General features: G+C 36.3%; 1 protein-coding gene across 1 annotated transcript; it reads right to left on the bottom strand.

The window, feature by feature from the left end:
• Positions 1 to 7645: 7645 nt before the first annotated feature.
• Positions 7646 to 8713, bottom strand: LOC142172761 (uncharacterized). Its single transcript, XM_075236441.1, has one exon. It carries the CDS (start codon positions 8711 to 8713, stop codon positions 7646 to 7648), a length of 1068 nt encoding a protein of 355 aa, XP_075092542.1.
• Between the last annotated feature and the right edge of the window lie 15924 nt (positions 8714 to 24637).

Below are 24637 nucleotides of genomic sequence, written 5' to 3' on the forward strand. Positions count from 1 at the left end.
CCACCAGTATAATGCGGGCATACATTTCTGTTTTCATTTCATGTCCTAGGCGCCCACCAGTATAATGCGGGAATACATTTCTGTTTTTTCATTTCATGTCCTAGGTCGCCCACCAGTATAATGCGGGCATACATTTCTGTTTTCATTTCATGTCCTAGGCGCCCACCAGTATAATGCGGGAATACATTTCTGTTTTTTCATTTCATGTCCTAGGTCGCCCACCAGTATAATGCGGGCATACATTTCTGTTTTCATTTCATGTCCTAGGCGCCCACCAGTATAATGCGGGAATACATTTCTGTTTTTCATATCATGTCCTAGGTCGACCACCAGTATAATGTGGGCATACATTTCTGTTTTCATTTCATGTCCTAGGCGCCTACTAGTATAATGCGGGAATACATTTCTGTTTTTCATTTCATGTCCTAGGCGCCCACCATTATAACGAGGGAATACATTTCATATTTTTACATTCAGGCGCCCACCTGTATAACGAGAGGAATACTTTTTAGTCTTATACTTCAGGTCTGGAAATTTGTAACCCACCGGAAGGCAGAAGGTTACAACAAAAATCCCTGGCATAACATATTTTGATAAAGAGAGTCGTATCCCGAGGGGAACTACCGAAAAGCTTAATGAAGGAAGCCATATCCCCAGTAGACCGAGCGAAATGATGAAAACTGGTATTCAGAAAAGCAAAAGGCCAGTGTCATCTCCAAGTTCTCGGAAGAAAAGCACCGGAAGAAACACAAGCCGACAAGAAAGCAAGGCATCAAGAACAAATGGAAGATAGATGTGATCTTGTAATCCGTAGTCTAGCCTAACTTCTTGATTTTTCTTTTAAGCACGGTGTAACAAGGAGATCGGTAAGCAGTGGTAATAGCATGCAACAACAGTAACATTGCAGTCCCATGGTAGTCCCAGCTACCAAAACTTCCCGAACTACATTGACTTGATTCCTGTTTAGCCCATGATATGTAGGAAACCTCTGAAGTAAAGGTTCGGTCAAATCTTTCAAAAAAATGCTTCACACGGAGTACTCGGATGGGAAAAAATTGCTCACTTTATGTTTGCACGAAAACCCTTCATGTCTTCGGGCAAAGAGGGGCAGCTGTAAGCACGTAATTTTTGCCCTATGAGAGAATCACTCCCAAAAATTCAAAATAAAACAATTTTCCTTTGTGTGCAATTTTTGTATTTTTTTGGTATTGTGGTATAATTATTTGTATTTTTGTTTGTGCATGTTTATTTGTTTAAATTAATAAAAATATAAAATATGTCGCATTTTCATTTAGTATTTATTTAAGTTTGTTTTACAAAAATGAGAAAATCATAAAAAATAATGTACATTGCATTTTTAGCATTTAACGTCTAAATTGTGCGATTTTATCGTTAATTGCTATTTAAATGTGCGATAATAGTTATTTGGAATTAATAAGTATTTTTGATAAGATAATTTAGTTTGTAATTTAATTTAGAATTTTATTTTTATTAACTAGGAAGTAAAAGAAAAGAAAAAAAAATCGGAATTAGGCCTCTTCTTCAATTTTGAAACACAAACCCAAATATACCCAACCTTCCTCTACGACCCGGTCCATTCCAAACCGGGTCGACCCAGTCCATAACTCCAAAGATCCAACACCCCTATTTTCCTATCTTTCATTTCAAAAACAAAACCCTAAAGCATTCACTGTTGAAAAAAAACTACCTGCCCCCTCTCTTGCTCTCCTTCTTCAAGCTTTCAAACTACACTATGGCTGCCTTCTCCATCGCCTTTACCAGCCCCGTCGTCCGTCTTCCTCAGCCAAACGACCAGCCATGGACGACCATCCTCGAAGCTTCGCCATGAACGACTACCCTCAAGGTCAAGCTCCCATGGCTGCCCCTTGCTGCTTTGTTTTCTCCATGGCGAGCTCAAGCTCGTCCATGGACTGCCCTCCTTCTTCTTCTTCTTCTGAACACCAGCTCACTCGCCCAACCACAGCAGTCTGTCGACCACCCTGCCAAGCTCCGCCATTGACGAGCTCGTCAAGCTCCCTGCTGCACGTCTCCTTCTTCTTCACGACAACCCAGCAGCAACCAGCCATACTCACGTCGAAATCATCCAAACGACCAACGACATCCATCACTGCTGCCTGTTGCTTCTTCGTCTCCTTCGCGTCGCTGCTGCCATGGCTGCGTTTTCCAGTTGGACCGATGCTGCTTCTCCTCCTTCTGCCATGGCTGCGTCTTCTTCTTCATTCTCCTCGCGACTGCCACGATCAATTGTTTCTTCTTCGGTCGTCTTCGTCGTCGAACTATTTTGGTGCAATATTTCTTTCCGAGCAGATTTGTTTTCGTTCAAGTTCATCGTCATTCCGATCCAGTTAGTTGGTTTAAGTTTTATTTTTGTCCATAATTTGTTTTATATTTTCGGATCTAAAATTAGATATGTTTGATATTAATTTCATGTTTATCGTTTTTATTTTATTTTATTTTTTTCAGTCTGTCTCATTTTTTTCTTGTTTTTATTTATTAAAAGAAATTGTTAGTTTAATTTTAATGTTATTAGATTCAAATTGAAATTTAATTAATTAGTTTTTTCAGTTTGTTCATGTGTTTTTATTTATTAAAAGAAATTGTTAGTTTAATTTTAATGTTGTTAGATTCAAGTTGAAATTCAATTAATTATTTCTTCAGTTTGTTTTATGAATTTAAAAGGATTTAGTTTTAATATAGAAGAGTGTTAGTTTAAATCGTTTGAATCTGACATGTTTGTTGTTTAATTGAGACATATAATTCATATTCATTTTTTTTGAAGTTTATGTTAATTCGGTGATTTAATGTGAGTTTATGTTTTAGTTTTTAGTTTTTGATTTTAGTTTGAATCATGTATCTTTGTTGTAATTTTGTTGGATTTAATTTGAAGATCAATGGATTATTTGAGTTTAGTGATTTGAATCTGTTTATTTATTTTTGTTTAAGTTTTTATTTTAATTTGAGCTCATGATTTGAATATACTTGTTTGTTATTGTTGTTGAATCTGAAAGTAGATTTGTTGTTTAAAGATTGTTCAATCAAAATAATTCCAGTTGTTTCTTTGTTGTTCATCATTTAGTTTGAGTTTGTTCATAAAATTTGATTAGGAATTGGTTATAGCTACTATATTTTGGTTAGAATTGATTAGGTGAATTGGTTATAGTTGATGGGGTTAGATTGGTAAATTGCAGTATTTTCAAGGCTAAAATGGTAATTTCATTAAGGTCAGAGGGGTATTTTTGGAATTAAACTTCTGAACAATTATTTATTTTAGTGCTTTGCCCATTAAGATTAAATAATATTTTTAATAATATTAAAATAGTACATGGTGGGGGACAAGACATAATGGTGGGGAATAATGCAATTGTTTAATATAGGCATGGAGAACAAGATATAAAGGGGAGAGGATAATGTACTTGTTTAATCAAAAGTGGGGAACAAGACATAGTGGGATTGCGGGGCTCAAGAAAAGTTATTTAAATAAATAATAATTGTATTTTTTATGTAATAGTGAATTTGGTAAGAGAAAGTGATTATTTTATTATTTGATTAATTGATTAAAGGGTTGGGGGATGAGAGATAAATAAGATAGACTTGATCAGATTTGGAGGAGGACACAAAGAAGAAAGAGAGAGAGTGAAAAATAAGGGAGTTGGATATTTAAGAGAGAGAAAAATTCCGAAAACATTAAGACTTCCAAAAAATACAAATAAAAGCATTCTGGAAATTAAAAGAGAGAGTAGTATACACATGATATACAATTTAAATATTCTGAGATACGGATTCAGAAATTAAGGGTTGAACATTAATTAGTCTTTCAAATCTGAAAAGATTCCCTTGGCTTCTGTCCGTTGATTGTTGTTGGTGTTTCTCGATTTTTATCTTGATTTTAAAATCTGTCACTGGTTTCTCGTTGCAGGTTGTTACTGGTTGCTGGGTGTTGCTGTTATTGTATGCTACTGAATTTCTGCTGATCTCCCTTTTCTTTTTCTTCCAATATCAGGTACACAACTGACACGCTGGTTACTGTAAACTGAATCATGAAGCATGAATACGAAAATGAAGAGTTGAAGTTCTAAATTTATTTTAATTATATTTTGAATTTTATTTGTATATATGAATTATTTAGCTTACTCTAATCAGAATCATGTAGCTGTTTAATATATATAGTGGAACATCTGACGATAGCTTAACGGACGAACTATCTATATATTGACTAAAAAATAAATAAATGGTGTAGTAACTCCGTCTAGTTAATTCGTTATTGTTGGATGATTACCATGTCTCAAAAAAACACGTTAGTTCATCAAACGAATAAATCATTTCGGAACTTATAGGAATATTGTTTAGTTAAATACTATTGGTTAATTTCAGCATGTAAATGGTCTAGAATTAAAATTAGATTGCTAAGGTTTTTTTTTAATTTGACAAACTGTAAACATGCCTAGTATAATGTAACTAGGTAGTAACATGTGAATAAGATGATCCATGTCTAGTTTTATGTCATACACGTTGGGCCTGGGCCCGCATTGGCAACGGACTGTCCTGTTTGCATCATTTTCAGATTTTATGAATCATATTCGAAACTCAACTATAACAACTCAAGCATGTAAATAAATTAAGATATTTTCTCTTTCATTTTGTAGAGACAAATTTAATAGAGAAAAATGTAGGCATTTTAGGATTGTCCTTTAAAAATAAATGAGATGAGCCTCGCCCAATAAAACGCACCAATTGCGGGGCCCTCGGTAAATATTTGTTTTAAAATTTCTTAGACTTCGGGATGGACCGTTTAGCAAAATTCCACGGTCTTATCCAGAAATAATAATACGCTAATTGCTTTAGGCACGCATTTTAATAATCTTACCTTCTTAAACTCGGGTGTGCATTTCATGCGACCCAAATCCAAATCCCAAAACATTGAATAAAAATATGTTCCGGATTGCGAGTGCATTTCATGTGACGCAATCCAAGGACATGTTTTTTAAACGATGTTCACATTCCTTTAAAAATATAATAAAAGCGGTAAAGAGTTAAAATTTGCACATGAGCTCATAATTGTATAAAATCAGATAAACAAGCCGAATATGACAGTTGAGCGAGCGTGCTAGAACCACGGAACTCGGGAATGCCTAACACCTTCTCCCGGGTTAACAGAATTCCTTATCCGGATTTCTGGTTCGCGGACTGTAATATGGAGTCATTCTTTTCCTCGATTCGGGATTAAATTGGTGACTTGGGACACCCTAAATCTCCCAAGTGGCGACTCTGAAATAAACAAACAAATCTCGTTTCGATTGTCCTTTAATTGGAAAAAACTTCTTCACCCCTCGTGGGGCGGAAAAAGGAGGTGTGACAGAGTATCCAACAACTTCCAAATGCTTGGATCTCTCATACATGAGCATGTAATCCTTCGTTCCTTTCAGGTACCTCAATACTTTCTTTACAGCTTTCTAGTGATCAATTCCTGGGTTACTCTGATATCTTCCTAGCATTCCGACCGCAAAACTAATATCCGATCTTGTGCAAGTTTAAGCATACATCATACTACCAACAATTGAAGAGTAAGGAATTGATTCCATTTCTTTTCGTTCTACATCATTCTTAGGGCATTGCATAAGATTAAATTTGTCCCCTTTTTGAAGTGGAACAATTCCTGCTGAACAATTGTTCATATTAAATCTCTCTAGAACTCTTTCGATATAGACTTTCTGAGATAATCCCAATAATCTTTGTGATCTATCACGGAATATTTCTATTCCTATCACATAGGATGCCTCACCCATATCTTTCATTTCAAAATTCTTAGAGAAAAAAACTTTAGTCTCACACAATATACCTAAATCATTAGCAGCAAGTAGGATATCATCAACATATAGGACTAAAAACATAAACTTGCTCCCACTAATCTTTTGGTATATACACCGAACAACAGTATTTTCCACAAATCCAAAAGACGTTATGGTGTCATTAAACATTATATACCATTGTCGTGAGGCCTGTTTATGTCCATATATTGACTTCTTCAGTTTACACACCATTTGACCTTTTCCTTTAGTTTTGAAACCCTCTGGTTGGTCCATATAAACTTCCTCCTCGAGGTCTCCATTAAGAAAGACAGTTTTCATATCTGTTTGGTGTAACTCTAAATCATAATGAGCCATCAAAGCCATAATAATTCTTAACGAGTCTTTCTTTGAGACCGGCGAAAAGTTCTCTTTATAATCAATGCCTCCTTTTTGAGTATAACCCTTGGCAATAAGTCTGGCTTTGTATCTTTCAATATTGCTATTTGAATCGCGTTTGGTCTTAAAGACTCATCTACACCCGATTCTTTTAGAACTTTCTGGCAATTCAACAAGATCCCAGACTTTATTGTATTACATGGATTTTAACTCTTCCTTCATGGCATCAATCCATTTGTAAGACTCATTACTTTCTATGGCTTGTGAAAATGAAATCGGATCTTTATTAAGACCAATGTCAGAATCTGACTCTTGAAAATAAACCACGTAATAATCCGAAATAGTCATTTTTCTAACTCTTTGAGATTTTCTTAATGGCATTTCTTGAGTTAGTTTCTTCATGAAGTGTTTCATCCAAATGTTGCTCGGTGTTGTCAAAGTGTTCTTCAACAATTGAAACAATATTTGGTATTTGTGTGGAAGTAGGCACATTTCTGGGTAATAGAATAATGACCCTCACCTCTTTAATTTCCACACTTTGCTTTTCAACACTCCTACTAACTTCACCATTCTCAATGAATCTTGTATTACCAATTTCAACAGTTCTCGAACTATGGTTTGGACAGTAAAACACAGACCCTTTACATTTCTCTAGGTAACCAATAACATAACCAGTTACTGTTCAAGAATCTAATTTCTTTTCTTGTGGATTATAAACTCTAGCTTCCGCTGGGCAACCCCAAACATGCAATTTCCTTAAACTAGGTTTCCTTCCTGTCCACAGTTCAAAAGGGTCTTTGGAACTGCCTCACTAGGAACCCTGTTTAATAAATATACAACGGTTTTAAGAGCATACATCCACAATGATTTGGGTAATGAGGAATTACTTATCATGCTCCTAACCATATTCATAAGTGTTCGATTACGCCTTTCTGCAATACCATTTTGTTGAGGTATTCCTGGCATGGTATACTATGCACATATGCCACGTTCCTTGAGGAACTTTGCGAATGGACCTGGACATTATCCTAATTCATTATACTTTCCATAATATTCACCACCTCTATCTGACCTAGTGATTTTTACCTTTCTATCTAATTTTCTTTCAACCTCATTAACAAAAACCTTGAGAGCATCGGTTGCTTGAGATTTTTCTTTCAACAAATATATGTACCCATAACGTGAAAAATTATCGATAAAAGTGATAAAATATTTCTTTCCACCAAAAGATGGAACATCAAAGGATCCACAAATATCGGTGTGTATAATTTCAAGAAGCTGGGTGCTTTTTGTGTCACCTTTCTTACTATGCTTGGTTTGCTTTCCCTTAATGCAATCCAAACATATAGTAAGATCAGTAAAATTTAGATTCGGAAGAATCTCATTCTCTACTAATCTTTCTAACCTTTCTTTGGATATATGACCCAAAGTATATACCACAATTAAGCAGAACTTTCATCTAGTGAACTACGTTTAATTCCAACATTATGTTGAATAGTAAGAAGGGATTCAGAAAAACCAATATCGAGTTTCAATTTATATAAACCATCACTAAGAAAGCCAAAACCATAAAAAATAGCATTCTTGTATAAATTGAAACATCCATTTCTAAACTTTAAATCAAATCCAGAAACATCAAGTCTTGAATGAGAAATCAAATTCCTAGAAACTGAAGGTACATAAAGAGTTTGTAATAGATCAAGGTGACGTCCAGTCTCCATGATCAAACGATAAGTCCCTATGCCTTCAATTGGAGACTTCATACGATTTCCCATTAACAAGAAATCCTTATTTGGATTTGTAGTTTGGATCGTAAGGAATCCCTGTAACGTAGTAGATATATGAGCAGTTGCACCAGAATCAAGCCACCAAGTATTATTAAGAACTTCTACTAAATTTGATTCGAAACATATAAAAGCACTAATTGTACCTTTCTTTTCGAACCAAGCTTTACGTTTCAGGCAATCTTTCTGATAGTGTCCTTCCTTGTTACAAAAACGACACGTATCTGCCTTATGTTCCTTGTTAGCATCTTGTTGAGCTTTAGCAGGTGCTTTCTTTTTCTTGAACTTGTTAGCATTCACTTTAAGTCCTTTACCAGCTCCTTGACCCATGAGGTTAATTGAATGACTCCTTTGTTTCTTCAGTCTCGATTCCTCCTTAGTACGCATACTGGATAATTCACTAACATTCCATTTATCCTTAATAGTGTTATAGTTAATTTGAAAAGGTCCACACTCAGGAGGTAATGAGTTCAGAATAAACTGAACCAAGAAGCAGTCATCCACTTTCATCCCCAAGGTCTGAAGTCTTGCTGCAATGTTAGTCATCTCGATGATATAGTTTTGCATACTACGCGACCCATCAAACTTCATGGTCATGAGTTCAGCCATTAGTGTACCAGCAAGAGACTTATCTGCAGAACGAAAACTTTCTTCCACAAACTTCAGGTATCGTCTGGTACTTTCTGTTTGTGGAATAGTACTCTTAATGTTGTTGGCAATATTCATTCGCATAAACATAAGGCTTAGCCTATTAGAGCGTTCCCATGATTTATAGAAAGACTTCTCATCCGCACTGCTCTAATCAGTAATGGCAGCGAGCTTATCATTCAGCAGAGCTAAGTCAAGATCTGTCACACCTAAGTGGAACTGGATTTGTTCACGCCATTTAGAGAAGTTCAATCCATTGAACACAGTAACAGACGAAGAAAGGGAATGAAAAAGGAATAACTGCAAAATAGATAATACACGCTCACAAATCAATATGGATTCAACAAAACAGTTAAAACATATCGCAGTTCTCCTTTGGGTAAATACTACGACACAATATCATAATTTAAATTCCATTTAGTCTTAATAGGTAATTAAATATTTGTAACCAAATATATATGACATCTTTGGACAGACAATATATATTTGACTAAGAATATTAATTTACCTCATCATATTCACTATTCATAGAATAATTGATGCACCTTTGGGTAAACACTTAAGTTCTAGCAATAGTGAAAATTAATTTATCCACTATTTTTAAATTATAGGCATTTTATTAATTTCATGGATAAATTATAATTTTATGTATGCATATTTCTAAAACTTACTAGTTTGGTTACTTTGGCGACTAACAAACTATTTAAACATAAATGCACACATAAAATAAATATCATAATATTTTATGCATGTGAATATTTTAAACAATCTAGTTTGATCACTTTGGTAACTAACAAACTATATAAACATTAATCACATATATAAAATAAATAATAAATAGTTTCACCAACTTAATAGCCCACAACAAATTATTCATGGCCCAAAAAAATTAATTATGTCATACTGGAAGGACCTAAATTCAGTCTCCACAATTATTAATTAGCTCCTTACTAGGATTGGCGAAACTAAATTTATTGGGCAAAAGTTAGTGGGTTTAAACTGAATCGCGACATTAGGGCATCATTAACAATATTCATGTTTCATCAAATTCTTGCACATTAACGCAACTTCTGACACCAAAGTAGTTCTATACTGAAAAAATATTTTCAAGCCACTTTTGGAGAATAATAACAAATATCAAGTTTTAACCAATTAAAACAGTGAAAATAATAGATAATATTGGTTTGGACTTTTGTTATTCGGAAAGAGATCATCAACGACAATTACAGTTAAGACTTATTTGCCTTTTGATTTATTTATTATTTTATCATCTATCAACCAAGATTTAGAATCCCAACAATCATGATTGAAAGTTTAAAATAAAGAAAAAGAAATTTCTAATTGCCGAAGATAGCACATGATTTCTGAAGCGGTTCACAAATATGTAAAATTTGTTTACGAAGATTATCCGTTCCAGACTCTGATACCATATGTAAGCATAAACTTAATTTACACCAGGATCTTGAACATGATAATCTTACACAAAATCGTTACAAAAAACATACCTGAAGAGGAATCCGTTATCTTGATGCGGAAGCGTTAATCGGTAATCGGTTTCTCGCCCTTTGCCCTAATTTTACGTTACCGCCGACTTTAGTGATGAAAGAGAGAATAAAAATACGATAACCCTAATGGGTGGGGAGATGACCAATTTATAGAGGTTCTTCTTTAATCCGGTACGTCCATCAAGTAACCGATCGGAGGATGAGATTTGCTCATTAATTAAATATTAATTATGGGCCTAATCTTATTGGACCATATATACACGTAGGAAATAACTTACAATAACGTCACTTCTAATGGTCATATATATAAATTATAACCCCTATTAGAGTTACCATTTATTAAAACTAGTTTGTCAAAATCACTTACTACATTCGTACCATTATTTATAAGTGTATCCTAAACATATATTTACAAGGCCTACTCATAGGAATACATGCAAACCTCTCAGTAACAATTTTATTTGTTCTGATATTTTTTGGTTGCTACATTAAAGTAATATTATAAAGGATATATATTATAATATAATAAAAAATTCCTTCCGAAAAAGTCTTATTTTTATATATAATGAATGACCGTTATATAAGGATATTGTTACAGAGAGATTTTACCGTAAAATATTAGAGATTTAAGGTGGAGGTTGAGAAAGACATAACTAATTAATGGGTAGAAATAGAAAGATAGGCACCCACACAAATTACTTACAGTATAGGCACCATCTACGTTATCCACTCCTACAGGCCCTGCACTGCATTGTGCACATTCAATTATTTAGGGGGGAAATTGTACGGACGTTATATTTGGTCGCCCCTATTTAACCTATACCTACCTTTTTTAAAAGTTTTAATTTTTACCCACTGTTTAAACAACTTCAGGCCTCTTTCACCTTCTCCTTCATTTTCTAAAGGCTGAAGATTGAGATATTGTTATGTGTTGTAGCCTAACTTATATTTGCTATTTTAGCTCTTTACAACTAAGAATTAGCTTCTGGACCAGTCTAGTTTGGAAATTCTTATTTTACTTGCTACTGAAATATGAAAGCACGATTCGATTCCCTATGCATTAGGTGAAGATGTTACTTTTACTAATGGTCTTATTTTATAGGAGTATTGCTTTTCAAATTTACTGATAATTCCATTATAGCAACTGGATCTTAATGACAACTTGTCATTGTTGTTTTAGAACTTCAGCTCTAAGAATGCTGAAGTTCAGCAAATATAAATAAAAACTTCAGTTCCTAAAATGATGAAGTTTAGCAAATACAAAACAAACTGCAGCCCTGAAGTTCATCACAAGCATAACAAAGCTTCAACTAAAACATGTTGAAGTTCAGCAAGTATAGAACACAATTCCAGCTAAAACATGCTGACGTTCAGCAAATAGAGAACAAAACTTCAGCTACTAAAATGCTTAAGTTCAGCAATTACAAACAAAAACTTCAGTCAACACTTGATTCAATAATTTTTGCTACTTCAGATCCAACTACTACAATGCCGAAGTTTGTGTGATTGTCTCTGCGACTTCAGGCTCGTATGCCTGAAGTTACATGAAAAGTGGGCATACTTGTAATTTTTTTTTGCAAAGCGGATATAAGTTAAAACGTGACCCAAAAAGTAGGTATAGATGCAAATGCCCCTATTTAGGGGTATTGACTCAAATAAAATTGTGGGATTTTTTTCAGTAAGTATACAAATCGGATAATATTTATCCGGTATAGCTAGATTCTGGGGTTTTCAAAAAGAAATGAGAGTTTTTAGAAAATATGTACAAATTTAGGCAAAATATATAATTTATATACAACTTGTATATAAAAATTTTGTTGTACGCAAATTTAATTAAAACATACAACTTACGTACAATTTGCATACAACTTATATAGAACTGGCATATATATATTGTACGTGTGTGCCGAGTCCGGTAATATTAGTGCTAAATAATATAATATCGCATATATGGTGATTTGTTTGGTGAGAACAAACATACATAATGTTTCTGATTTTTTGAACAAAAATGAATTAGGTGTGACATTGTTTATTTGTCAATTTTTAGAGAGAGTATATATATATATATATATATATATATATATATATATATATATATATATATATAGAATATTAGATTAATTAGTATTTTATTTGAATTTATGCTGTTAGGCAAAACCATACAACATGATCAGTGGCGGAAGCAGAATTTTCGCTAAAGGGGTTCAAAAAAGAATTTTTTTTAAAAAAGATTGTAGTTAGTGGAGATTGAAACACTGACGTTACAAAGGTTTTGAATCCCCTTGACAACTAAGCTGTGTTTTTGGACTGTGTCAAGGAAATTTAAAACATAATATGTAGAGATAAAAAATAAATTTTATCTGGGTTCGGGTGAATCCCTTCCGACCCCTAAATCCGCTTCTGAATATGATAATCGGAAATAAATATGACTTCATTTTCAATAATGATAATCGGAAATAAATATGTTTTTGAAGGAATGGTTGTAACCATTAATGAAGGAGTATATATGAAGTGTTGGTTGAGATATTTTGTAAGCGTTATATTTTTTTTTATAAGTAAGGTAGTTGATCTAGGTATGGAGATTGACTTTCATTAATTTAGTGCAAATTGGCCTTAAATACTCAATCATAATTGCAAACAATTAACCGTAAAATTATGGTTAATCCTATTTGACTCCTTCATAAATTAAAAGGACATAACTTCAAAGAAAAGACACCTTAAGAGTATTCGTTTTCCCCGCTTTTTATTTAGTTTTAAATAAGATATTTAAATTATTTAGAAAGACATTTTAATAATCTAACTTTTAACTTTGATGACCTGATAGGTCATCTAGAGTTTTAAATCTTAATTATGCATTTCGAAACCTCAAATAGCTCTTTTTAGCCTTTCTCGATTTGCGTGCGCAATCTGTACCTTTTTCGGAAAGCTTTTATGTGAAAATTAATTGAAATGTGAATTCGTGCCTTAAAATTCCTTTGAGTTGACTTCAGTCAACGTTTTGAGCAAACAGACCTGGAACCATATTTTGAAAGTCCTGATGGGTCTGTATCGTGATTTGGGACTTGGGAGTATGACCGGAATCGAATTCGGAGTTCCCTAGCTCGAGTATCGCATTTTGTCAAAAATTTGAAGTTTAAAGGTTTAAAGAATTTATGAATTTGACCAATGTTTGACTTTGTGGATACCGAGTTTGATTTTTTGTTCCGAAACTTGGTATATGTCCATTACTATATTTATGACTTGTCTGCAAAATTTGGTGCGTAATGGAAGTGATTTGACGTGATTCGGACTTCCATGAGGCCAAGATGGGGACTCCCTTTCATCAGATTGTCGATATAGCTCGGAGGATCGAGCGTATTCACAACCGCAACGTGAGAGTTTGTGCCGAGGGACAAGCGGCCCTGGGAGTTTGGAGGATTCAATGGCGCCCCACCTGGGGGAAGAGGTCAGTTCATGAGGGGTCAGCCCAGTAGGCCCATGCAGTCAGCCCCACCGCCTGCTCGGAATGCTCCAGCACAACCCTACTTTAGTGCCATTCTAGAGAGTACTTATCGTCTGCCAGCTAGTATAAAAGAAAAGATCATACAAAGCAGCGTAGTATAAATTTCTTTGTTTTAAATCACGATACTAATAAGTAGAAAAGCAAAGTAAATATCAAATTTGGAACCAACAGAAATAGTAAAAACAGTAACAAGCGCACGACATCACCCTTCGTGCTTTTACTCACATCCTCACTATAGAAATCAACAATTTACTCTATCATAAACATGGCACGACATCACCCTTCGTGTTTTTACTCTTAATAATGTGGCAAGGCATCACCCTTCGTGCTTTAACTCTCAATAATGTGGCACGACATCACCCTTTGTGCTTTTACACTCACAGAATATGGAACGACATCACCCTTTGTGCTTTACACTCTTCCTCACCCAAACAATAGAAATAATAACATCCCGGCAAGGGAATCAACAATAGAAACAATAACATCCCGGCAAGGGAATCAACAATAACCAATCTTGTTTCAACAGTTAGCTTCGCAATATAGATCTTAACTTGAGTCAATACTCAACAATGGTCAATTACTAAGAGGATATCGTAAGTCTTGTTCAACATGAATAATCATCAAATTAAGCATGAATAGTACTTAATAAGGATCACGGAAAAACCAAGAAGCACAATAACCTTAACAAAACAACAAGACATAAATAACACGTGATAACTACACCGGTAACAACAACAATTGAATATGTAACATATTTGCGCGAAGTCATAGAGGAACGCATAATCAAGAAGTATCAAAACAATAAGGAAGGCAATCACTTCAATTAAGGCAAATAAGGGTCAAGTAACAAGTAAGAGTTAGAGGAAAGCTAACAACATCATATGGAGCATATAGAGGTAAAACAAGCAATTAGGAAATCCAATCATATTGGAAAACTTCTCACTTAATGAATATAAGGTCCTAAGAACCCTAAAGGAAAATCTCCCACAAATAAGTCCGAGCACACACTCGTCACCTTGCGTGCACAAACTACAACTAGCATAGAAGACTCTAATCCTAAGGGAAGTCCCCCACATAAGGTTAAGCAAGATACTTACTTCAAAGACGACAACCGATACTCTAAAATGCACTTCTCGGGTGAAAATACCTCGGGACGGCTCTAATCTAACAAAATTAACTTCAAAGCACAAATAAAACACATAAGAAACTATTCGAGATCATAAAGTCTCAATCTTTAACAAAATCAAAAAATCGGTCCAAAAGTCGACCCTTGGGCTCACACCTCAGAACCCGACAAATTTTACAAAACCGAATACCCATTTCGATACGAGTTCAACCATACAAAATTTATCAAATTCCGATACCATTTGGTCCCTCGAATCACAATTTTTTATTTCAAAAATTTCTTTAAAACCAACATTTTTCTCAACTCAAAACACAATTTAAATGATGAAAATGAAGACAAAATCATGGAATATGTTAGATTCTAGGTGAAGAACACTTACCCAATCGATTTGTGTGAAAAATCCTCAAAGAATCGCTCAAAACCGAGATCCACAAGTCAAGATATGAATAAAATGGTCTAACCCTCGATTTTGGGATATATTCTGTCTGCCCAGGCATTTGTGCATCGCGAATACGGAGGAAGGATCGCGTTCGCAAAGAAGAAAAATTAAGAATGCACATATGTGCTTCGCGAATGAGAAGAAGAAAAGTCTAATGGCCCAAAGGTTTCTCTTCGCGAACGCGTGAACTAGTACACGAACGCGAAGAGTGGAACGACATAACTAGGCCAACGCGTGAGGGGGACGCGCATTGAAGGAAAAGGCAGAGCTTCGCGAACACAAGGTGTTAAATGCGAACACGAAGAAGGATTTTGAGGTAGCCAACAACAACACATCGCGAATACGAAAGGCTATTCGCGATCGCGAAGAAGAACACCAGAAGCAGTAAACATCAGTTCAAACAATGGGAAAATGACCCATAGCCCACCCGGAATACACCCGGGTCCCCGGGACTCCATCTAAACACATAAACAAGTCATATAACCTAACACAGACTCGCTCGAGGTCTCAAATCACATCAAACAAAGCCGAAACAACGAATCACACCATGAATCAAACTTAGGAACTTTCAAACTTTCCAACTTCAAAAACTCAAGCCGAAACCTATCAAACCAACCCAAAATTACGTCAAATTTTGCAGACAAGTCCCAAATGACAAGACGGAGCTGTTCCAACTCTCGGAATTGCATTTCAACCCCGATATTAGAAAAGTCAACTATGGGTCAAACTTCTCCATTTTCTAAACTTCCATTTTTCCAACTTTCGCCGAAACGCCTCAAATTACCCTACGGACCTCCAAATCTGAATCCGAACGCGCGCCTAAGTTCAAAATCACCATATGAAGATATTGAGATCACCCACAACCCATTCCAGGGCCATTTACTCAAACAATCAATTCCAGTCAAATTCTCATCGTTTAAACTTCCCAAACTAGTTTTCTTCTTCCAATTTGACTCTGAGCCATCCGTTAACTAAATTCAACCTTGAAAGCAAGTCGATACCCATATTATGAAGCTGTTTGTGATCTCAAACTGTTGAACCGGGGGAAATTGCTCAAAACGAACAGTCGGATCGTTACATCCTCCTCCACTTAAATATACGTTCGTCCTCGAACGTGCCCAGAGTTATTCCAAAGACATCGAACCGCTACATGAGCTCACCATACATACACCCGGGGGTGATTATCCATCACCCAACCTAAGCAGAACTGACAATGCAACTTACTGAAGGTCTCATCTCCTCTTTAGCCCATAACCTTAGAACATAACCCAAACCTCAACATCTGAAATTCATCACAGGATCCGAATTCCATGTCATCACACTACATGAACCTTAACAAGCTGAATCGAGCCAAAATTCCAATCCAGAATACAATCACATGCTGCTCCACATAACTGAAATGACCCAAAACAATAACCTCTGACCACCATAGCTGCTCAAATAACATCCTGGATGCTGACAATACACTTTACATTGAATATAACCTTTTTCCGGACCTCCACATTGCTGCTCATGATAAAGAAACATGCAGGAACTCATAGCTGCCCATGAAGACAAAAAGTCAAGAAGCTCTCTCGCCCGCCAAGGGCCATTACCCAAATCTTAGTAGAAACACCCTCATACTTCCAAACACTCCTCACCCCCAATACCGTAGTACTAATCTCAAGTCTAAGAACCTCATCTCAGCCAATACAACCAACCTAACTAACAGCTCATCACATAACCACTCGGATTCTAACACTACACAATTCATACACCAAACCAGCAATAACTTAATTATCTAGCACAAATAAAGAAAAGCAAAGTATAAGAATTATCTAACGAGTACAACATGTGTAGCAACAAAAGCATAGTTTTCATCGAATCATCCCACAGAGGGAAAACACAACACCAAATAAACACAAGGAAAGGGTATCCCACATAACATCCGCTGCGGCATGCAGCCCGCTCCCAAATGCTCATCGAGCCTAAATGTTCTGGTTCGCTGATTATATAAATACTGATATCAAGTACAACATAGTGCATAAATAAAACTGTGGGAAAATGAATGAAAGTGCTAAAACATGAAAGAAGCAAGCACAACTAAGGTGCAATGAGCAAATCAATATCACGAGGGCTATCTCGCCTGTATCTCCATAAGGCCTGAACAAAATTACAACATGCATAGGAAATAATCATACAACATCACCGCCTAACACAATATAAAAGAGTAGCACATATCATAGGCTAGGGGCACAAATAATATCCATTCTGCCCTGATAACATAACCATAATGACAATCTCACAGGAGTACACAAACATGACCTGATATAAGATACATATTTTCATTGAGCTTTCAAATAGCCCCCAACCCAAATCTTGATTATTTCCAAAATAGGTAAATATCCTTTCCAAAAATCCATAGCGACCTATCAATCATGCATGCTATCAATTACCTCATTCTCAACATTTCTTCACAATCCGCAAGTAGGAAATGGTCCACATATGAGGGCATCTAGCCCAAAACCTCAGGAATACCAAAACTTTCATACTCAAACTCCACTACACAAATCAAATGGCTGATATAACACTTACACCCTATCATTCTACTGAAGCACTCATATAGAGTTTCTGGCCGCGTAACAAAACATGAACCTCGAAAGCCTGAAAACCCAGTAATCACCATGCTACCAACCACGCACTGCAAACCAAAACTCAAGGTCATTTGCAAAAGTGCACACGCTTCACATATGATAGCCAACAATGCCAACACCCTATAAATTGCTGATACCTATTTAGGAGAAATCCACAATGTACAACCTATTCCTTATGCTCATAGTAGCCAACAGGCTCAAGCCATTGCCCAAACCATCGAGAACTCCTCGAGATCCACCCGCACGTAACTAAGCCATTCAGACTGCACCTCCCCAATTCAATCGAGTCACACAAACTGTCCAATCCAAGAGTGCTGCCACAAATGCCAGTAGAGAATTCCCATTCAAAAGGACCATTTACTTCTATTTTGTGCTGACCCAACACTTCTGAACTGACCCATTCCTTTGAATAGTCGATATGCAATAATTCCCATCAAAGCCCCACATACAAATGACCTTAGCATGAACCATGTAGCTCAGAAGCTCGTAAACCATCACATTTCCTCTAAAGCACCCTGTCCCTCCATAACTACGACACCCACAACACCCACGCTAAATAAACCTTTTGTGAATTTGAAGTTGTTTCTCCAACTCCCCTTGATGCTGAAATGTAGATCCATTAATATCGTAAAAATACTGTAAGCCCCCAACATCATCCCGTGCAAGATCTCAGACCTTGGCTATACCTAAATCCGGGAACCAACCAAAACCACATATACACACACACCAGGACAAAACTGATATAAATCTGACTCTGCAGTCTGAATGCCGCTATTGGACTCCTCCATTTGGTGTAAAGCCATAGAAAACAACGTTTGATAACCTGTAGAAATAACCTACATGACTCATAAAACACAAATCACAAGGGACTCCAATACCACCAACTATTCCCAATCAACACCCACCTCGTGGCGTTGCCACAATTGTGATGACTAGTCGACCAATTAAACCTTCCCAAGCTCGCACTCGACAATCCGATGTTGAGAACCTCCGCGCCTCCATATGAACAAATGAATAGCCTCTCAATACCTTTGTATCTTCAATCTGGACGACACGTCGAGACAATGCCTGGGCATCCTTGACTCCTTCGTAGCCCATCTGTAGCATCACGAACCACTGGCGCATAGCGGACACTAAGAGCGTAATATTATACACGAGTGGATGTAAAGGAACATAAGTTATATACTTTGAGCTGAATCAATATCGCACGATAAGGAATGAAAGAAGTGGGACTTCCTAACAATTATGTAGCCTCTCAAAGATAAGTACAGATGTCTCCGTACCGATCCGCAAGACTCTACTAAACTTGCTTATGACTCGTAGCACCTATGAACTGTCACGACCCGGATTTTCCACCCTCGGGAGTCGTGATGACACCTACTAGTGAAAGCTAGGCAAGCCAATCATTCCAATTACTTTACCTTTTTCCTATTTTAAATCCTTTAACAGTTGTGATTTAACATTATAATAGCAGTGGAAATAAATAAGCGTAAGAACAAAATGTAACAATTTAAATATTACCGATACAAATCCTTAAACCTAGACTACCTAGGACTGGTGTCACAATATCATAGACTGTCTAGGAATACTACAAATAAGGGTCCGAAATATAAATACAACGTTGTCTCTGAAATACATAAAAGAAACAGAATGGAAAGATGGAAGGAGATGCCAAGGCGGACGCCTGCAGGACTATCTTAGGTCACCTGAATGGATTGAAGGCAGTAACCTCACTGCGGTCCAAAAGTTGCAGCACTGGGATCTACACAAAGTGCAGAGTGTAGTATCAACACACCCGACCCCATGTGTTGGTAAATGCCCAGCCTAACCTCGATGAAGTAGTGACGAGGCTAGAACCATACTACCAAATAAACCTGTGCAGTTAAATTATATACAATGGAAAAATAAAAGAAGACATTTACAGTTAAAGATGGGAGGGGAAAAGCATGCTACATAGAGTATCAGATAACAACAGAATACCAATAGAGGAATGTAAAGAAAAACCATAATTCAATTGCCAACAAGAATAAGGAAAACAATACAATATTCACTTTCATTTCTTTCTTGTTGCGGCGTGCAACCCGATCCTAAATTATGTAATACTGTTGCAGTGTGAAACCCGATCCCATTTCATATTTTTACCGTTGCGGCGTGAAACACGATCCTATTTTCTATAATACCATTGCGGTGTGCAACTCGATCCCATTTCATATAATATCGTTGTGGCGTGCAACCCAATCCCATATACAATTCAACCTCAATCATAAAAGAATCCCGGCAAGGGAACATGATTATAGCAACAACATCCGGGCAAGGGAGACAATGTCACAAACAATAACATCCTTGCAAGGGAAACAATATCATAAACAATAACTTCCCAGCAAGGGAGATAATATCATAAACAATAACATCCCAGCAAGGGAACCAACAATGATAATCATCATATTAAGCATGAATAAATCACAAGGGCGTCACAAATATTACAATACGAGACTCACGAGCATGCTTGACACCGACATATAGATACTCGTCACTATGCCTATACTTCGTACTCCTCAATTAACACATAGCAAATAAGACACAACTCCTAATCCCTCAAGCTAAGGTTAGACCAAACACTTACCTCAAAGCCACGAATACAATTAAGCCTCAACTACCACTTTACCTCTTGTTTCCACCACCTATTGGCTTGTATCTAGCCACAATTTACTTAACGATATCAATAAATGCTAAATGAATCAATTCTCATGCATGAAAATAGGTTTTATAAGAATTTCCCCAAAAAGTCAAAAATCGACCCCGGGCCTACATGGTCAAAACCCTAGGTTCGAATCAAAACCCGATTACCCATTCACCCACGACCCCAAATATATAATTTGTTTTGAAATCGGATCTCAAATCGAGGTCCAAATCCCAAAATTTGAAAATCCTAAGTTCTACCCAAAACACCCAATTTCCCCCATGAAAACCCTTGATTTTGAGTTGAAATCATGTAAAAAGATATTTGAGAGAGTTTGAAAAATGAGAAATTTTCGGCTAAGTTATGATTTAGCAGGTTGCAGATGTCGCAATTGCGACCAGGGTTCACAATTGCGAACCCCTTCGGGGCCTGCTATCTTCGCAAATGCGAAGAATATGTCGCATTTGCGACCATGAAGAAATTCGGCCACCTTTGCATTTGCGAGGGACCTGTCGCATTTGCAATGGAAGTGTCGCATTTGCGACCAAGGCCTGCCCAGGCTTTGTTCGCATTTGCGACACTGGGGTCGCAATTACAAATCTTGTCCTCTTCGCAATTGCGAAGCCTGATCTTGTAATTGCGAGATCAGATGCCTGAGCAAAAATACCAGATACCATCACTTGCTCCTAAGTTCAATTTCACTCCGTGACCTATCCAAAACTCACCCGAGCCCTCAGTGCTCCAAACCAAACATGCACGCAAGTTCAAAAATATCATACAGACTTGCTTGTGCGATTAAATCATCAAAATAACATCAATAACTATGAATTTAGTATCAAAATCAAAAAAAATCTCAAGAATTCTTAAGTTCAAATTCTAACAACCGAAGGTACGATTCACGTCATATCAAGTCTGTTTCTTACCAAATTTTACGGGCTCAACTTAAATACCATTAAGACCTGTACCGAGCTCTAGAACCAAAGTACAGGCCCGATACCATCAAATTCAAACACATTCAAATTCCTAAAACTCTTATATTTTCAGTTAAACAATTTTCTTCAAAAATTCATTTCTCGGGCTTGCGACCTCGGAATTCAATTCCTAGCATACGCTCAAGTACCATATTTTCCTACGGACCGGGACCATCAAATAATGGGTCCGGGTCCATTTACCCAAAAATATTGACCAAGTCAACTTAAATTTATTTTAAAAGCAAAATTTATCGTTTTTCACTGATTTTCAAATAATGGTTTTCCCGATACACGCCCGGACTGCGCATTTGAGGTGATACAAAAAGAAGGTTTTAAAGCCTCAAAACACATAATTTATTTCCAAAACAAGCGATGACCTTTTCGGTCATCACATGAACCTATAACTCTAATACCAACTTGTCACAACCCAAAATCCCTCCGAAGGAGTCGTGACGACACCTAATCTCTAGACTAGGTATGCCTAATATTAATTGAAATAACGTTGACATTTACTAAACCGGTGGTACAAGTCATAAGCTTTTCTAAAAGTAAGTATACAAAATTAATACGTCACTGTCCCCAAAAAAGGGACAAATGAAAATAAATACAAATGAAGGTGACTCCGAGGCCTGCAAGGGCAACAACATTTACCTTGAGTCTCCACTGCAATGACCCACACTGCTACTACCGATCAAATACCTGGATCCGTACACAAAAGTGTACATAAGTGTAGTATGAGCACACCATGGCGGTGCCCAGTAAGTATCAAGACTAACTTCGGTGGAGTAGTGATGAGGATCAGTCAAGACACCTACTGGTCAAATAAATTAAATAGGATATGATAATAAACTATCGAAATAAAGATAACAAAGTAATATCAACAGCAGTGAGAAAGCAAACTATAATCAACAGAAATAATAAAGGGAAAACACGGATGAAAACAAAAGATAACCAAGTAACTCAACACTAATATAGCTGGGATGCAGACATGTAAATTGTACTCAAATAAGGAAAACATTGTCAACTCAATTAATAACATCATTTTTAATGCACCATTTCAGTCATATCAGAACATGAAGTCTCATATCATAACCTCAACTTCCAAACCTTTAGAACACCCGGCACATTTTGCCTATGTGGTCTATCTCACCTTGCACAAAAACATTCTCATTTTCATAACATAAAGTAGAGTATAGCTTCTAAACCAATTAGGAAATCAGCAAGAAAGATGAAGTTATTTCAGAAATCATTTGAATGAGGAAAGTTCCCTTTTTAATTAAAATGCAACATCGAATGATTATTACTTTTAACATGAGGTTTAATAAATTACAACTTAGTAGAAATTACTTTTTGAGTAAAATACAACTCAGACTTTTTAAGGAGATTTAATTGAGAAACTAATTGAATTAAAAAATTATAGCAATTAATGAAATTTGAAGTATTGAAATATATATATAATTACGGCGAGTTCAAATAAAAGAAAAGATCATACAAAGCAGCGTAGTATAAATCCCTTTGTTTTAAATCACGATATTACTAATAAGCAGAGAAGCAGGGTAAATATCAACTTTGGAACCAACAGAAATAGTAAAACTAGTAACAAGCGCACGACATCACCCTTCGTGCTTTTTCTCTCATCCTCACCATAGAAATCGACAGAAACGGCACGACATCACTCTTCGTGCTTTTACTCTCTCATAAACATGACACGACATCACCCTTCGTGCTTTATCTCTCAATAATATGGCATGACATCACCCTTCGTGCTTTTACACTCACAGAATATGGCACAACATCACCCTTCGTGCATTAACACTCACAATATCAACACGACATCACCCTTCGTGCAATAACACTCACTCACAATATCATGCAACGCATCACCCTTCGTACTTTACACTCTTCCTCACCCAAATAATAGAAATAATAACATCCCGGCATCGGAGTCAATAATTGAAACAATAACATCCCGGCAAGGGAATCAACAATAACCAATCTTGTCTCAACAATTAGCTTTGCAATATAGATCTCAACTTGAGTCAATACTCAACAACGGTCAATTACCAAGAGGATATCGTAAGTCTTGTTCCACATGAATAATCGTCAAATTAAGCATGAATAGTACATAATAAGGATCACGAAAAAACGAAGAAGCACAATAACCTTAACAAAACAACAAGACATAATAAGCACTTGATAACTACACCGGTAACCACAACAATTGGACATGTAACATATTTGCACGAAGTCATAGAGGAACTCACACTCAAGAAGTATCAAACAATAAGGAAGACATTCACTTCAATTAAGGAAAATAAGGGTCAAGTAACAAGTAAGAGTTAGAGGAAAGCTAACAACACCATATGGAGCATATAGAGGTAAAACAAGCAATTAGGAAACCCAATCATATTGGAAAACTTCTCACTTAATGAATATAAGGACCTAAGAACCCTAAAGTCAAATCTCCTACAAATAAGTTCGAGCACACACTCGTCACCTCGCGTGCACAAAATACAATTAGCATAGAAGACTCAAATCCTAAGGGGAAGTCCACCACGCAAGGTTAAGCAAGATACTTACCTCAAATATGACAACTGATACTCTAAAATGCACTTCTCGGGTGAAAAGACCTCTAGACAATTCAAATCTTACCAAATTAACTTCAAAACACAAATAAAACACATAAGAAACCATTTGCTCCCTCAAATCACAATTTTTTATTTTAGAAATTTTCTTTCAAAACCAACAGTTTCCTCAACTCAAAACATAATTTAAATGATGAAAATGAAGACAAAATCATGGAATATGTTAGATTCTAGGTGAAGAACACTTACCCAATTAATTTGTGTGAAAACCCCGCAAAGAATCGCTCAATACCGAGCTCCACAAGTCAAGATATGAATAAAATGGTCTAACCCTCGATTTTGGGATATATTCTGTCTGCCCAGGCATTTGTGCATCGCGAACGTAGAGGAAGGATCGCGTTCGCGAAGAAGAAAAATGAAGGCTGCCCAAGTGTGCTTCGCAAATGCGACAACGTATTCGCGAATGCAAAGAACGAAAGTATAAGGGCCCAAAGGTTGCTCTTCACGAACGCGTGAACTAGTACGCGAACGTGAAGAGTGGAATAGCATAACTATGCGAAC

The sequence above is a fragment of the Nicotiana tabacum genome, chromosome 18 (genome assembly GCF_000715075.1).
Source record: "Nicotiana tabacum cultivar K326 chromosome 18, ASM71507v2, whole genome shotgun sequence".
In the NCBI taxonomy this organism is placed as follows: domain Eukaryota; kingdom Viridiplantae; phylum Streptophyta; class Magnoliopsida; order Solanales; family Solanaceae; genus Nicotiana; species Nicotiana tabacum.

Coding starts and splice junctions, on each gene's coding strand:
- LOC142172761 (XM_075236441.1), bottom strand. CDS start 8,713: ATGAATATTGCCAACAACATTAAGAGTACTATTCCACAAACAGAAAGT.